We start from the raw sequence: 16,256 nt of genomic DNA on the forward strand, positions 1-16,256 counted from the left end.
TGACTGACTAATACTCCTAACAGGGTTGAAGGAGGAACCTTGACAGATATATCTAGTGACAGAGAGATCTAGTGAAGTGAGCTAAGTGGCACCAATTCCTCAGGGCCCCTGCTTGGCTTGCTGTGGTTGAATCAGGTCGTGTGACTGCAAGGTCAACGATGACACGCTACTGTCAGACAGCCAGCAGAGAAGACCATCTTGATAAGCAGAGCTATAGTAAATAGAGTAATCTGGGTTCTCATCTGCCAGAGAGGAAATCAAATCTAAATCTGAGAATCGTTGAATTGAAAAACACAAGCAAAGATAATGGAGAGACAGTAAGAGGTGTGTGGTGTTAATATGGCCAATATAGGCTAGCATACCTGAGTGTCTGCACTGCCAGTGGAATGATTCTCCTCCTCTTTTTCCTCCGATTTCACTTCCTCTTTCTGTTCTGGTTTCGGCTCTCCGTTAATTTTCTCTTCTTCCACCTGTGGTTGGGCTGCTGTGGGCGATGACGTCTGCTCTGCCTCGGCCTGCTCCCCCTTCTCACCGTCCTCCTCCTTCACGGAGGCAACGCCTGCCTCCTCCTTGGGTGCAGCCTGGCTCTCTTTGGGTCCCACCTGGCTCTGAGACTTCTGCTTCTTAAGCCATGGAGGGAGGAACCTGGAGATCCCTTTCTTCTCTGAGGCTGGTGGTGAGGCTGGGGTGTCCTCGCCCTCCTGTGGTGTGGCGTTGTCGGCGGGCTGGGCCTCCTCCTGCTTCTCCTTGGCCTCTGCGGGGGCCTCAGCTGAGTCGGTGGCTGGAGCGGGGTGGTCGTTGGCGGACTGCTCTGCGGCCTTGGCCTCGTCTGTCTGGTTGGTGGCTGCTGGTTCTGATTCAGGTGCTGCAGGCTGCTCCTCTGCCTTCTCCGGCTCTTTCCTCACCTCCGTCTCAGATCCCACCTCTGTCGTCATGGTCCCCAGTCACACTGCACACAGAGAGAAAGAGGGATAGAGTTAAACCAGGAAAAGCTAACATCGTATCATATGTATTCCCAAATCACTAGCTAATAATAAATGAGCCAGGGCCTAAAACTAACCTTTTGGTCCACTAACCAAAATATCACAGAGGAGACAAATTTTCATCTGCCCCTTTAAGGGAGGGAAGTTAGCGGTGTAACGCGACTTAAGTCATGTTTATTCCTGTGAGATTGAGAGTCTGAGTAGTAGCCGGATTGTCTTCTCTAATAGATGAAATGTAACATTGAGAAACAACCTAGTTTGTGAACAAAACTATGTAAATAGCCAAGAAACACAACGACAAAGTCTCACTTCAGTGAACTTTAGTTTCAAGTAAATTAAGCCACATTTTATGCCTGTGCGTTGTCATGTTGCTTGTTTTAGGTTGGTCAAATTGTAAATAAATTAATTGTCTACGTTGTGTTCTTTTTTTCTTCTCATATAACACAACCCCGCAATTCGAAAGACGGTGAGGACGCCATAATATCAGCAGCATTTTTGTCAGCCGTGTTTCATTGTGACGGATTTCTTTGACATTATGTAATTGGAGCGAACTAAAATGTCATGTGGGGTGATGGTACAAAAGGCCATTGGCCATCAATGGCTGGCTGCTAAGGGGCTAACTGCATCTCCCACAAGAGAAGAGCGGTGGCCCCAGGCAGGGTTTCAACCCAAATATCAGAGACAAGGGAACAGCTCTGCACAACGCATTTACTCATTCACCATGACAACAGGACTCAAGGGCAAGAGGTTAAGGTTCGCCACGCCTCTCTCAGTATCACAGAAAATGGCACGGCTCAAAATAAAACAACGCAATGATATTACAGCTGCCTGAGTCTCTGGGTAATGGCGTTTCGACAGTAATTGGGTTGGAAACGTCATGTTCCAGAGGAGGACATAGCCTCTGAAATTAAATGGACAAGGCGCTGCAGGGTGGAGCAATGACTCTCTGTAGAGACTAATTCACTTAAATCAAATGATCTACCCTGACTAAATCGGTTTATTTCCTTTCTCCTGATAACAAATGTGATTGCATTGTAAACCTCTGTAGAATAAAGTCAGAATTTATCATGTACCTGGCATTCCATGGTTCACTTCAGTTAAACTATTCTTGTAGCAATCATTATGAGAGCGCGCGCACGGAACAATATTCTGGGTTACATGCAGGGGCGATTTATAAATAGAAAAATGGTCCCTCACGCATGACTAGCCAACGAGTTACGAAGAAGAGGAGCCATTTTATGGTCTTTTTTTGGTTCCACACATTTTACAAGGGGTCATGTGACAAGTTGACAGGGGAATTAAGGGAGGCAGCAGCTGAGAAGACTCAGGGAAGAGTTGAAAATGTAACCAAGAAAAAGATTCTATCCAGAACTAACAGGGATGAGCGACACTTTAGTAGCAAAATGTAACAGAATGAACAGGCTAGGAGAACACATTTTGGCCTTCTTCAATTCAGATTAGGTTTAATCAGGTTAAGGCCAAGAAGACGAATACAATTGCAACGAATACAATTACATTGAGGCCGATAAGAAAACCGTGCCGCCGACACGCATCGACAACAGTGAGCATTCAGACCCTGATAACAAGGAACAGATGGTTTACCGTCAGACTTTATTCAATTTAAGAAAATAATCAACCTAACTCCACAAATGGCATTGTAACAGACACCACTTCCTCACTGATGTGCGGGGCTACATTCAGGACACACAAAAACACAAATAAAGACAAGATGTGTAGGTCTAAGCTACACATCAAATGGTTCAAATTAGGCCAATAAATCACACAATTCACTGCAAAGAAATCGTCTACATCTAGGCCTAATCTAATCAAAAGAAAATAGTATTTTTAACATAACATCAATTCCCTGATAATCCTAACCTGAATGTAGTGCAGGGTCAGGCTGGTAAATGAAATCACAACAGAGATTACCTGAAATAGAATACCATGTTGAATACCACAGCCTACAGGTTCAAAACTCAGAGCATATTTCTACCAATTTGCCACAGGGGAGTGACTTGCTCAGCCATTCAGTGGAACCAGGATCTGGCCACCCCAGCAGACTGCAGGCTAAATCCCAAATCTGCAAACGCTTGCACATCATGGGAGTAAGTGAAACAACACAGCCTGTCAAAACCAATCTGGGTCCTTGTCAGCAAAAAAACAAAATGGCCTCTCCATAGAGACATATGACTGACGTGCTCTCTCGTCACCTCATGCCGTCAGATGGTATTTTCTTTAAGAGGCTAATGTCACAGACATAATCCAGCAGACAGAACAGACTGGAAGTCACAGCCTCAACACACACACACTGGTTCTGGAGGTGGGTGGTGGTTAGCCTAAGTGTTAACGCTCGTAAAAACACGCATCTCGATCTACAGCTATATAATAATCAGTTACGCTAGGAGAACTGTGGGTGTGACAGTCTGGGGTATTTTAAGCATGTCGGCGTGAGTTTTGTTTGCTGTACACCTCCAGCCCAAGTGTAGGCTATATGGAGCGTGTTGAGTGATAAGGGATTTAGCTTATCCCCAGTCAAATCAAACACTTCACCTCCCTACACCCTAACACAGCCTATTGTTTCATTACACTAATTAGACACGTTTGGACAATTAAAGTACACTGATTGCAGTGACAAAGTCTGGAATCAAAACCATTAAGACATTTCTAAGAGACACACAATACGCAAATTATCATTTTTTTTCTCAATGTTCTCAGGTAGTCCCAAGAACTGACATGAAGCAACACTGGCAGTCTGTGATAAAGATCATTTCTCTGCTCATTCCCAACTGGCTGCAGTGTCCGCTTTTTCCTCCTGCAGCAAGCAGGTCTCTAGTTATGTTTCAGCCTCTCCTTCCATCTCGCCCAGGGCAACAACTCCCCAGACAGGAGATTCAAGGCCTCTTTCCCCCCCACCCCTCTCTCCCCTCGCTCTCATTCCCACACTGCTAAACAACAATAGGACTAGCATGCTCTCACATACCCACTCTGGGTCTGGGAAATCTCCATGTAGCCTTGTACTCAAAATGGAAATGCAGATCATGCGTGGACCGAAAATGTGCCCCCCCCCCTCCCATCTAGCTAGCCGTAAGCGCTTCCCCCCCCATATGTCCTTTCTATATGAATTAAATGTTTATGGCATGCCTTATGTAACTTGGCTAAACCATCTGGTACCTCTCAAACTGGTTTCCTCCTGCATGCAGAAGAGTCTCCTAGTAGCAAACACCAAGTCTAAACCCATTGAAATTGTTATCAGTTATCAGCTTATTTCTCGATCAACCTCTTTAAAACAGTTTTTTTTTTTGGTGCAACAGAGCTTTAGAGTAGTAATTGTACTTGATAGAGTCTCTTCTTAAATGGGGAAACCGGAGAGACAGAGAGAGAGAAAAAAAAGCACGTCGCTAAGCGCGCTCCTGTACTGTGGCGCTGGTCTGGGGATTGTTTTGCTTAGGTTCTGCTCCCCACCGAGGCATACCATACCGGGAATGCTGCAGCTTCAAAAGGATTTGCGACAGGCAGGCTTTCATTTCCCCCTCATCCCAGGACTCATCCCAGGACTCTATCCCCCCCCCCCCCCCCCCCAATAAAAACATCCCCCAGACAGTGGCAGGAGAATCCATTAGAGAGGAGCTGTCGTTCCGTTTCATCTTTAGACAAAGGTTAGCGGATTTGTTGTAGTACAGTGTCGCAACTCTTTATCAAGCCCTTGTATCTTCTGGCTTTGTGACATTACACACGGTCACCGGCTGCGCACACATGCATTATGAAGTCACGTCTCATAACACACCGGGTCAGACACTGTGCTTGGCAAAACAAGGATGTCACTGCAACAACAACCAGGACAACGCCCCTCACTGATTATTCCAATCAAATCACTGGTTAATTAAATGACAGCTGGACAATGACTAGGCAAAGTCAATTTGCTAGTATTTTTTAAAAATATGATCACATTTATTGGTCACATACACATGTATAGCAGATGTTATTGCGGGTGTAGCGAAATGCTAGTTCATTACCATATCTACTCAATCGTATGACCCATGAGCTCCAGGAACGGCTGAACTCTGAACACTCTTTGCGTCCAGCTAAACTCAAAACAGCTGACCTCACATTCTATCAAAGTGATCGGCAGATGAACTGCATTGACTATTAGCCAGCCGTGTCAGCCTCAGTACAGTAACCCAGTGCACCGCTGTGGTGTGGCGCTGGGTGTGAGTACAGAGCAGCACCTTACCGTGATCTCTCCCCCCCGCTGACGACCGACTCAAGACTCGGTCCTTTCCTTTCACCGTCCTGTGCTGTATTCCAGCTGATCAACCTCCTCCTGCTCTATACACTGCTGTCATTACCGCACCAAACTCAGGGGGACAGGCATAGACTGAGAGAAGAATGAGGGCGAGAGAGGAAGCCAAACTCTGCTGAGAGAGAATGGGGGAGGGAGGAGGGAGAGGGTGAGCGAAGGAGGCAGACCCCACCCCGGCTGTGTATGTGCCAAGAGATGGATTGTTAATGGACACTTGTGTTCAGGGACCAAGGCTAATCAACTCCTTCGCTCACTCCATCCTTTTCCTTTTCCCTGGCCCTGTCGCCTTTCACTGGCACAGGCATGCCAGTCCTCTCCTCTCTCCTTGGGGGACACCAGCTTGGTGCTGCAGCAGCTAGCTAACCACACACACACACACACACACACACACACAAACATTCACACGCAGAGCTATTGCGGGTTGGCTCCCATCTAACCTAAATGACAGGAGTTTAAAGAGCTCTGAGGAGCCTGTCCTCAAAGGAAAGTTTCACACACCATTCCAGACTGTAGACAAGATGTACTATTCTCAGCACCTATTCTCACAAGCATCAACATGGTGTTATAACTCATTATTCTAATGGTGTTAGCAGGCGAGCACCTAAATTACATTTTGGCCAAATCTTTATCCCAGTATTAGTGCTAATTTCACACATTGGGTGACAGATGGGAGGGCTCAAGTCATGTCGATGTACAGTGAAACAGACGGGTGAACTGCATTGGCAAAACAGTACACACGATAGAGGGTCTTAGCAGCCATGTTGCCAACAGTAGTGCACCGTAGTAGGATACAGCAGAAAATGATGCTAGGGATGGGCATTTGAGAAACAATTTTTAGAACACAAGGCCTGCACATTTATCTATATGCCAACAGTGTGCAACAATGCCTAATTTATCATAACCATTACAGATAACAAATCCTAATTTGTATACAGTGGCACCATTAATACAGTGGCTTCAGAGAGTATTCACACCCCTTGACTTTTCCCACATTTTGTTGTGCTACAGCATGAATTTTAAATGAATTAAAATTGAGATATGTCACTGGCCTACACACAATACTCCATAATGTCAAAGTGGATTTATGTTTTTAGACACAAATGATTTAAAAATGAAAAGCTGAAATGTCTTGAGTCAATACATATTGAACCCCATTGTTAAATAGACGGGACACAATTATTCCAAAACTGCAGCGCTCGTTGTTGGAACACATATGTCCCTACTTCAGTCAACCAGTCCATTTTGAATTTGCGATAAAAAAAACTGTCATCATTTGGCAAAGAATGTAGCTTGTGTATCCCATCAGTTAGATCCGTTTTTAATAGGCGTTTCTTTCTGTAGGCCTAACGGGAGCGCTAGTCAGCACGTGTGTCAGCGTACTCAGCACGTGTGTGTAGAGCTGGTGGTCGGGACGCAATTGACTGCGTGAGACGGAGGGAAAAGGGAATTTAGGGAGAAGCGTGATGCTTGGTTTCTTTATTGCTGTGCCCCGCAAATGCACATGTAGACATGGAATACCAGAGTGAAAGCAAATTAACGTGGTCTTCCAAGACAAAATTCCGCTCTCTGGTAAAATATTTTTTGGACGGCTGTATTACTCATGCTCATCCCCCAAATGATGCAGAGGCATTTTTAGGGAGGCGCACTCTGAAGTAGAGTTGGTGTCCCCAAAGTGTGCACTATGAAGTGATGCGTGCCCCAAGAGAGAGCAAGATAAAAACTGCTTGTCGTGCTTAATGGGGGAGGAGGCAGGATGGATAACAGGGTCTATGGGCACAGACTCATCAGTGGGAGGGTAGGATTAAACTAAGAGGAATGTCCAGACGCCCCAAAGGATGAAAAGACCACAGACAAAAGGAACTAATTGCCCGGGTCTCATGGCACAAAATGTCAATTTTCTCTTTCCTCTAAAGCCCTTTATTGAAGTCAAATGACAATGAGTTCTGCTGTTAGATGGATACGGGGGAGAGCGAAAAGCCACAAGTGTTGGAATGAAGCTTACATTTTTTAACCACTATGTACAGCAGTGCCCAGAGCACAAGCCTATCTTATTTCCATCAAACAGACGCAAGGCATAACACACATGCTTTTAAACTGAACAAAAATATAAAAACCGCAACATTTCAAAGATTCTACTACTGAGTTACAGAAAATCTGTCAATTGAAAGCAATTCTAATCTATGGACTTCACATGACTGGGAAATACAGACATCGGTCGGTCACAGATTGTAGGGGCGTGGATCAGAAAACCAGTCAGCATCTGGTGTGACCACCATTTGCCTCACGCAGCCAGACACATCTCCGTCGCATAGAGTTGTCCCATTCCTCTTCAATGGCTTTACGGAGTTGCTGGATATTGTCGGGAACTGGCACGCTGTCGTACATGTCGATCCAGAGCATCCCAAACATGCTCAACTGGTGACATGTCTGGTGAGTGTGCAGGCCATGGAAGAACTGGGACATTTTCAGCTTCCAGGAATTAAACTAAGATGAATATCCAGATGCCCCAAAGGATGAAAAGACAATGGGCCATGCATTATCATAAGGTAACAGCGGCAGATGAATGGCACTGCAATGAGCCTCAGGATCTCATCCTGGTATCTCTGTGCATTGAAATTGCCATTGATAAAATGCAATTGTGTTCGTTGTCCATAGCTTATGCCTGCCCATACCATAACCCCACCAACGTTGACATCAGCAAACTGCCATACACGGTCTGCCATTGGCCCGGTATTTCCTAAAAAAAAAATGTTGGAGGCGGCTTATGGTGGAGAAATTACCATCAAATTATTTGGCAACAGCTCTGGTGGACATTCCTGCAGTCAGCATGCCAATTGCACGCTCCCTCAAAACTTGAGACATCTGTGGCAATGTGTTGTGTGGCATTGTGTTGTGTGACAAAAAGTGCACCTGTGTAATGATCATGCTGTTTAATCAGCTTCTTGATATGCCACACCTGTCAGGTGAATAGATTATATTCACAAAGGAGAAATGCTCACTAACTAGGATGTAAAAAATTTGTGCACATTTAAGAGAAATACGCTTCTTGTACGTCTGGAACACTTCTGCAATCTTTTATTTCAGCTCATGTAAAGAGTTGGGCCCCTGTTTCAGGTTGCGTTTATATTTTGTTCTGTGTATATTATCATTCACTCCACGAGTCAAAATAACCGTGGCTTGTCAGTGATGTAGGACGTGATTACATTTGAGACAGGGTATTCCTGCTCTTTGAAAACTCCTAGGCCTAGCACCGTCAGATAGGATAACAAAACAGACCCTGCAGTGTGATTCAATAACTTAAATTTGAATAAAGCAAACCTGCCAGAGACAACAGACCAATGTATGAGTTTCAGTCTGTCTCGCACACAAGGCACTGACTTACACACACACACACACACACACACACAAAGCACAGTCCCAATGTTGGGATGCCTTACTTAAGTAAGAGTGTGGGAGCTAAAGGCGCCACTCAAGTGGGCTAAATTGGTTTTCCTTAGGAACACGTCTAAACCAAACTTTGTGCCCCATCTGGGATTTAGCCGAGTTGCTATAGCAACAGGAAGTTCCCAGTTGTGCATGCAGCTCACACTTAACTCGGCAGCAACAAAGAGGGTCACAAGCAGTAATGGTCTCAATGGCAAGAGAAAAGCCTGTTTGAATCGGTTTCCTCTAGAGTTCAGACTAACTCCACAGCATGGGGAGACTAAGTGTGCAGTGCCTCAGACTCAGTGGTGTGGAACAAATCGCTTTAATTAAAGTGTTTTTGAAATTAAATGAGAATCATGTTATGAGATGCTGGAACATTTTTACTTGGACATTTAGGAAGATCTAATTTGTTGGTCAATGCCAGTTAAACTCAAAATCATCAACAATTTAGTTAATCAAGACCTTGTAGCTTTACCCCATGTCATTAAAACCCACTTGTATTTGTGTACTGAGTCACCTAGCCCTAACACAACCTCAATTCCCCTTGTTTGCATAGTAAACTCCTTTGTGGTCTATGAATTCCTCCCATAGTGGCCATCCATCCCTGCGGCAGCAACTGTGAGACCAACGTTGTCTCCTCTACAATGACCTGCAGCCTGTGTGAGCACAACAATACAGGGATCAATCACTGTCAGATGCTGGGCTACTGTGTCCCACTGTTAGTCCAACAGCCCAGCCATAATGGCATCCCTTACATTAGACATTTTTATTTGTGTCATTTAGCAGACACTCGTATCCAGAGCAACCTAAGTGCCTTGCTGAAGGGCGCAGTGATTCGAACCAGCGACGTTTCAGTTACTGGCCCATCGCACTTAACCTCTAGGCTACCTTTCACCCTACAACAGCCCTTCTGGGTGGCTCTCATTTACAGGGCCCAGTTGACCTCTGAAGGACTTCGCAGTAAGGTATGTGTGGTGGCTGAAGGGAAAGATGGTAAAAAGCTAATTCTAGGACTCTTGAGAATCAATGAGACTCACTGGTTTAGATAGTAGCTGTGATCGAATAACCATACTAGCGTGCCACATACCTAAACTGCATACTATTTAGCATGTACTGTTTAGTAAAAAGGATGCAGTATCCCACGGTCGCAAAGCAGTAGTGGCTCATGATTGGCTGAGTAGGATTCAACATATATGCATCGCATTAACCAGCCTGATAAAAGCTCATTTCCAATTAGATACATTTCTCTAAACTGAAAAGAACAAGAATAGAGTTATGGGCCAACTCAAGCTGGTTATAGGAATACTATCACGTTCGACCTATGCCTTAGTAGACCATAGATAATTTGGTTCCATTTCATATGTATTTGTGAAAAGAAAGTGCTGTAACATACAGTACCAGTCAAAAGTTTGGACACACCTACTCATTCAAGGGTTTTTCTTGATTCATACTATTTTATACACTGTAGAAAACTATGAAATAACACATGGAATTATGTAGTAACCAAAAACAAAGTGTTAAACAAAATATATTTTACATTTGAGATTCTTCAAAGTAGCCACCCTTTCCTTGACGACAGCTTTGCACACTCTCGGCATTCTCTCAACCACCTTCAAGAGGTAGTCACCTGGAATGCATTTCAATTAACAGGTGTGCATTGTTAAAAGTTAATTTGTGGAATTTCTTTCCTTCTTAATGCCTTTGAGCCAATCAGTTGTGCTGTGACAAGGTAGGGGTGGTATACAGGCAAGAAGAGCTCAAATAAGCAAAGAGAAACGACAGTCCATCATTACTTTAAGACATGAAGGTCAGTCAATATGGAAAATGTCAATAACTTTGAAAGTTTCAAGTGCAGTCGCAAAAACAATCAAGCTCTATGATGAAACTGGCTCTCATGAGGACCGCCACAGGAAAGGAAGACCCATATTTACCTCTGCTGCAGAGGTAAATATGGGTCTTCCTTTCCTGTGGCGGTCCTCTGCTGCAGATAAGTTCATTAGAATAACTGCACTTCAGCTTGCAGTCCAAATTAATGCTTCACAGAGTTCAAGTAAGAGACACATCTCAATGTCAACTGTTCAGAGACGGTGTGAATCACGCCTTCATGGTTGAATTGCTAGAAACCACTACTGAATGACACCAATAAGAGGGAGAGACTTGCTTGGGCCAAGAAACATGAGCAAAGTACATTAGACCGGTGGAAATCTGTCCTTTGGTCTGATGAGTCCAAATTGTAGATTTTTGGTTCCAAACGCTGTGTCTTTGTGAGACGCAGAGTAGCTGAACGGATTATTTCTGCATGTGTGCTTCCCACTGTGAAACATGGAGGTGGTGGTGTGATGGTGATTTATTTTAGAATTTAAGGCACACTTAACCAGCATGGCTACCACAGAATTCTGCAGCGATACGCCATCCCATCTGGTTTGCGCTTAGTGGGACTATCATTTGTTTTTCAACAGGACAAAGACCCAAAACACACCTCCAGGCCGTGTAAGGGCTCTTTGACCAAGAAGGAGAGTGATGTAGTGTTGCATCAGATGACTTGGCCTCCACAAGCACCCGACCTCAACCCAATTGAGATGGTTTGGGATTAATTGGAATGCAGAGCGAATGAAAAGCAGCCGAAGTGCTCAGCATACGTGGGAACTCCTTCAAGACTGTTGGAAAAATATTCCAGGTGAAGCTGGTTGAGAGAATGCCAAGAGTGTGTAAAGCTGTCATCAAGGGAGGCTACTTTGAAAAATCTCAAATATTTTGATTTGTATAACACTTTTTTGTTTACTACATGATTCCATGTGTTATTTCATAGTTTGTCTTCACTATTATTCTACAAAAGTCAAAATAAAGAAAAATCCTTAAATGAGTAGGTGTCCAAAGTTTTAAAAAAAAGAAAAAAAAAGTGGACAGTCGGGTGCATAGCAAATTCAGAACTGCAACATAATTAAGTAAGGCTCTGATCATTTGGGAATGAGATCAGAATGACTGCCAAGGCTTGATCCATACATTCAATAATTTCAATCAAAAAGGACCGATTAGCATGACATTAATAACGCAGCCACGATCCAGAGTCCCCGTGGCCGACGCATTCAGAATATGGTTAAGTATTTCGTTTAAAAGCTCTGACAAAAAAGGCCAAGAGAACAAAAACACTTTCAGTGAGAAAACAAAAATCCACTTTGGCTAACAATGTTGCCCGATGCTCGTGAACTTGTTAAGGAGAACAAAAACTACTTAACCTTAATTTGAACACCACTGCAGGAGCTTTGGGCATCTTCCCATGCAAGTAGCCTAGTTTTGTTGTTGGCTACTTGAACAGAACCAGTGCCTATCACTTGCAGCCCACCTCTACCAATGCAGGTGTGAAAAACCGTGCATCGAATTCTACTATATGAAGAGACAAAATTAGTATAACATCCTGGCATTTAAACCATACTTGATTTTGGAAATGTCGCATACTACTAAACATTTCATTTTTTTTGCATTCTCAAACTGCCTACTGTTAAAGACACAAGTATAGGTATTCAGACAGGGCCAGTGTCTTTAAATGGGAGATGTAGGCCACTAGACTAACTCCTCGCATTCCCATCAGCCGCATGATCGAAACTGCATTTAGTTCATCTCCAGCCACACACAGTGGCAGCCAACCATGCTTCTTTACCAACGTTGGACACCGGGGAATGAGGCAGTTAACTGCAATAATGATGTGCATCAAATGTGGCGTCTGTGTCCGCAATGTTTTTCTATGATTTGCAAGGGAAAGCAGTTCTGTTGAGTGTGGGATAAAAATCGGTCAAATAGACAGTAGTAAGTACACATAGGATAGAGCTTATCCCATGACATGATCACACAACGAGCCAAGGGGGTAAAGCACAGAAACTCACATTTCAGACTTGATAAGGCTGATCTCAAGACAGACTTAGACACCTGCTAAATAAAATTGTACTCATTCATGCACGCACACACACACACACACACACACACACAGATATGCACACACACACCACAATTTCTGCTACCAGAGTCGTATTGCTAATACTGCACAATTTAATCCCCCCCTTTCTCTGATACATGTGTAAATATTGGACTATAAAAATTGTGCCTTTCTGTACTATACTTATGCTAAACCGTTATTTCTATTCTACTGAGCCATTTACTATGTTAGTATTCTTCTCTTTTATGATTTCTTATTGTTGTTGCATTGTCGAGAAGGAAACTGTAAGTAAGCACTTCGTTGGACAGTGTACAGTATACCACGTGTATCCTGCACATACCACTAATACAATTAAGCAATAAGGCCCGAGGAGGTGTGGTATATGGACAATATACCACAGCTAAGGGCTGTTCTTAGCACGACGCAAAGCAGAGTGCCTGGATACAGCCCGCTAGCCGTGGTATATTGGCTATATACACACACACCACACCTCCTAAATAAAAGGTGAAATAAAAAAATTCAAATATAAAACACAAACCCCCAGTGGTGCCTTATTGCAGCTGCATCTGATACAGGAAAGGACTCCAATCCCAACATCACAATGTAGAAGATGCAGCCCCACAGTGATAGCAGGTTGATATTAGCACACTTCCTGTCCTTCAGTTTTCCCCTACACCCCGTGGAGCATGTGTCCCTGTGGCTCAGTATCTGACTCAACTCAGACATAGATACTCCCATTGCAGGGATTCCAGCATCCCAGAGCACCAATCCCAGCCCAGAGGTCCAGCCCAAGTCCAGAAATCCAGGCCCAGGCCAGAGCTCCAGCTCAAGCACCAACTCCAGTCAAAGGGCCTTATTTATAAAATGTTGCCACTCCCAAAATATGCATGTGCCAGTTCAAGCAAAAGTTGTCATTTATAAAACTTGATGAGATTAGGTACATATCCTCCAGCAAACTTTAGACAATGCGTATGCTGTTTCTAGTGGTTGAACTATTGTATTGCAAGGCAAATGTAGCCTAGTAGCCTTGTGAAAATGGGGCCCACTTTTTGGAAGAAAACCACTCGATTTCGCCTCTACGTTATATTGGCATCGAACATGTCACCCTCCCTAGGAGGGGGTGACCTCGACAATTTATTGTTAAAACGGGAGGCTGCCTGGATCTTTAATTTAAAGACCCTTGCTCCCTTCGGTCTCAACGTAGACTTTGATCTGAAGCCATTCTTGTGATTATTGTGATTTTGCTACTGTAAATGTTTGTAGGCTTTAGTAGCCAAATTGTATCTATGATCGTACGCTATCCATTTATGTTTTTGGTATGCAATTTTAATATGAGAATTAACCAATGATATCAGGCCACCCCCGGACATGATTACAGACACCTGTGTGTGTGTGTGTGTGTATATGTCGTTTGACACTATATAAATGAGTCATCCCGTAGTGTTTGTCATTATACCCTGATGACAGCTTGTCTGGCAAAACATTGGACATAAATATTTTTACATCTGAGCTCCTAGTGTGTGTGGCTCTCCTTTATTTGTATTTTTTTAGGTGTTACACTCCGCTAGCCAGCACCTCGCCTAAATAGGTGTACGTTTCTTTCACCTCTAAAAGTTGTGAAAATGGGGAATATATGACACTCTTGTTCATAACAGCAAAAAACAGGCAAATATAAATAATAAGTGAATATACAGTAATAAGTGTGACGACGCTCCCACTCGGTCTGCCATATTCTTTCTCTTTGCTCGTTTTCCTTATTAGGATGTCGGTAGGCGGAGCTGGGAGGGTCGTCAGCGACATGGGACACACCTGGGCCCGGGTGTGTCCCGGGATAAATACACCTCTTCCCCATTCAGACACACTGTTAGATTTTGGTTGTGGCCATTTTATTTGTTTGCTTTAGCACCTTTCAACACCCCTCATTATCACATTTATGCACGCAACCACTCACACTACTGATGACTGACTACACACACACCATTGTTAATTGTATTTATGTTACCTCAGTTAATAAATACCTTTTTGTTATTCCTTATCTCCACATTGTCTCCCTTTCTGTTACAGACTTCGAGCCGGTTCGTGACACAAGATGCAATCACTTGATCTTTCCATTCTAAAATAATTCGAAAGGCATCCATTTTCTATTGTTTATTTCATTTCCATTAGAATTGCAGAACAAATTCCTCACCTTTTCTGACGGTGATCAAATCGAATCAAATGTTATGTCACACACAGCGAATACAACAGGTGACCTTACAGTGAAACGCTTACTTAAAGCATTTTTGGTTAAGGGCTTTTAAGAAGTTAAGAAAAATAAGTAAAACATTTAAAATAAAACAATTTAACAATAGTGAGGCTATATACAGGGGGTACCGGTGCGGAGGCACTGGTTAGTCGAGGTAATATGTCCATGTAGGTACAGTTAAAGTGACTATGTATAGATAATAAACAGAGATTGGGGGTAGCCCTCTGGGTAGCCCTTTGATTAGCTGTTCAGGAGTCTTATGGCTTGGGGGTAAAAGCTGTTTAGAATCCTCTTGGGCCTAGACAGGACGCTCCAGTACCAGAGAGAACAGTCTATGACTAGGGTGGCTGGAGTCTTTGGCCATTTATAGGGCCTTCCTCTGACACCGCCTGGTATAGAGGTCCTGGATGGCAGAAAGCTTGCCCCCAGTAATGTACTGGGCCGTACGCACTACCCCCTCAAGGCCGAGCAGTTGCTGTACCAGGCAGTGATGCAACCATGCTCTCGATGGTGCAGCAGTAGAACCTTTTGAGGACCCATGCCAAATCTTTTCAGTCTCCTGAGGGGGAATAGGTTTTGTTGTGCCCTCTTCATGACTGTCTTGGTGTGTTTGGACCATGATAGTTTGTTGGTGATGTGGACACCAAGGAACTTGAAGCTGCTCCATTACAGTCCCGTCGATGAGAATGGGGGCGTGCTCGGTCCTCCTTTTCCAGTAGTCCACAATCATCTCATCGGTCTTGATCACGTTGAGGGAGATGTTGTCCTGGCATCACACGGCCAGGTCTCTGACCTCCTTCCTATAGGCTGTCTCATCGTTGTTGGTGATCGGGCCTACCACTATTGTGTCAACAGCAAACTTGGTGTTGGAGTCGTGCCTGGCAGCGAGAGGTGTTTAGTCACAGGGTCCTTCGCTTAGTGATGAGCTTTGAGGGCACTATGGTGTTGAACGCTGAGCTGTAGTCAATGAATAGCATTCTCACATAGGTGTTCCTTTTGTCCAGGTGGGAAAGGGCAGTGTGGAGCGCAATAGAGATTGCATTGTTAGTGGATCTGTTGGGCGGTTTGCAAATTGGAGTGGGTCTAGGGTTTCTGGGATAATGGTGTTGATGTGAGCCATGTGAGCCATGACAAGCCTTTCAAAACACTTCATGGCTACAGATGTGAGTGCTACGGGTCGGTAGTCATTTATGCAGGTTACCTTAGTGTTCTTGGGCACAGGGACTATGGTGGTCTGCTTGAAACATGTTGGTATTACAGACTCAGGAACAGGTTGAATATGTCAGTTGGTCAGCACATGCTCAGAGTACACGTCCTGGTTATCCGTCTGGCCCTGTGAATGTTGACCTGTTTAAAAGGTCTTGCACAAAC

At 44.1% G+C, this 16,256-nt stretch overlaps 1 protein-coding gene across 27 annotated transcripts in view; it reads right to left on the reverse strand.

The window, feature by feature from the left end:
* The window catches only part of epb41l2 (erythrocyte membrane protein band 4.1 like 2), an 86,212-nt gene that overhangs the window by 45,127 nt on the left and 24,829 nt on the right, over nucleotides 1-16,256 (reverse strand). For 4 of the 27 annotated variants that reach the window (XM_036975745.1, XM_036975743.1, XM_036975759.1 and 1 more), the window contains exons 1-2: nucleotides 5,215-5,391; nucleotides 363-949 (exon numbers count right to left, since the gene is read on the reverse strand). In XM_036975745.1, the coding sequence (XP_036831640.1) occupies nucleotides 363-935 (573 nt within the window). In that variant the 5' untranslated portion in view covers nucleotides 936-949; nucleotides 5,215-5,391. Of the gene's footprint in view, nucleotides 1-362; nucleotides 950-2,912; nucleotides 3,049-5,214; nucleotides 5,400-16,256 lie in introns of those variants that run through there. The other 23 variants (XM_036975763.1, XM_036975748.1, XM_036975762.1 and 20 more) reach the window with 11 other exon arrangements.

Source organism: Oncorhynchus mykiss, chromosome 4 (genome assembly GCF_013265735.2).
Source record: "Oncorhynchus mykiss isolate Arlee chromosome 4, USDA_OmykA_1.1, whole genome shotgun sequence".
In the NCBI taxonomy this organism is placed as follows: Eukaryota; Metazoa; Chordata; class Actinopteri; order Salmoniformes; family Salmonidae; genus Oncorhynchus; species Oncorhynchus mykiss.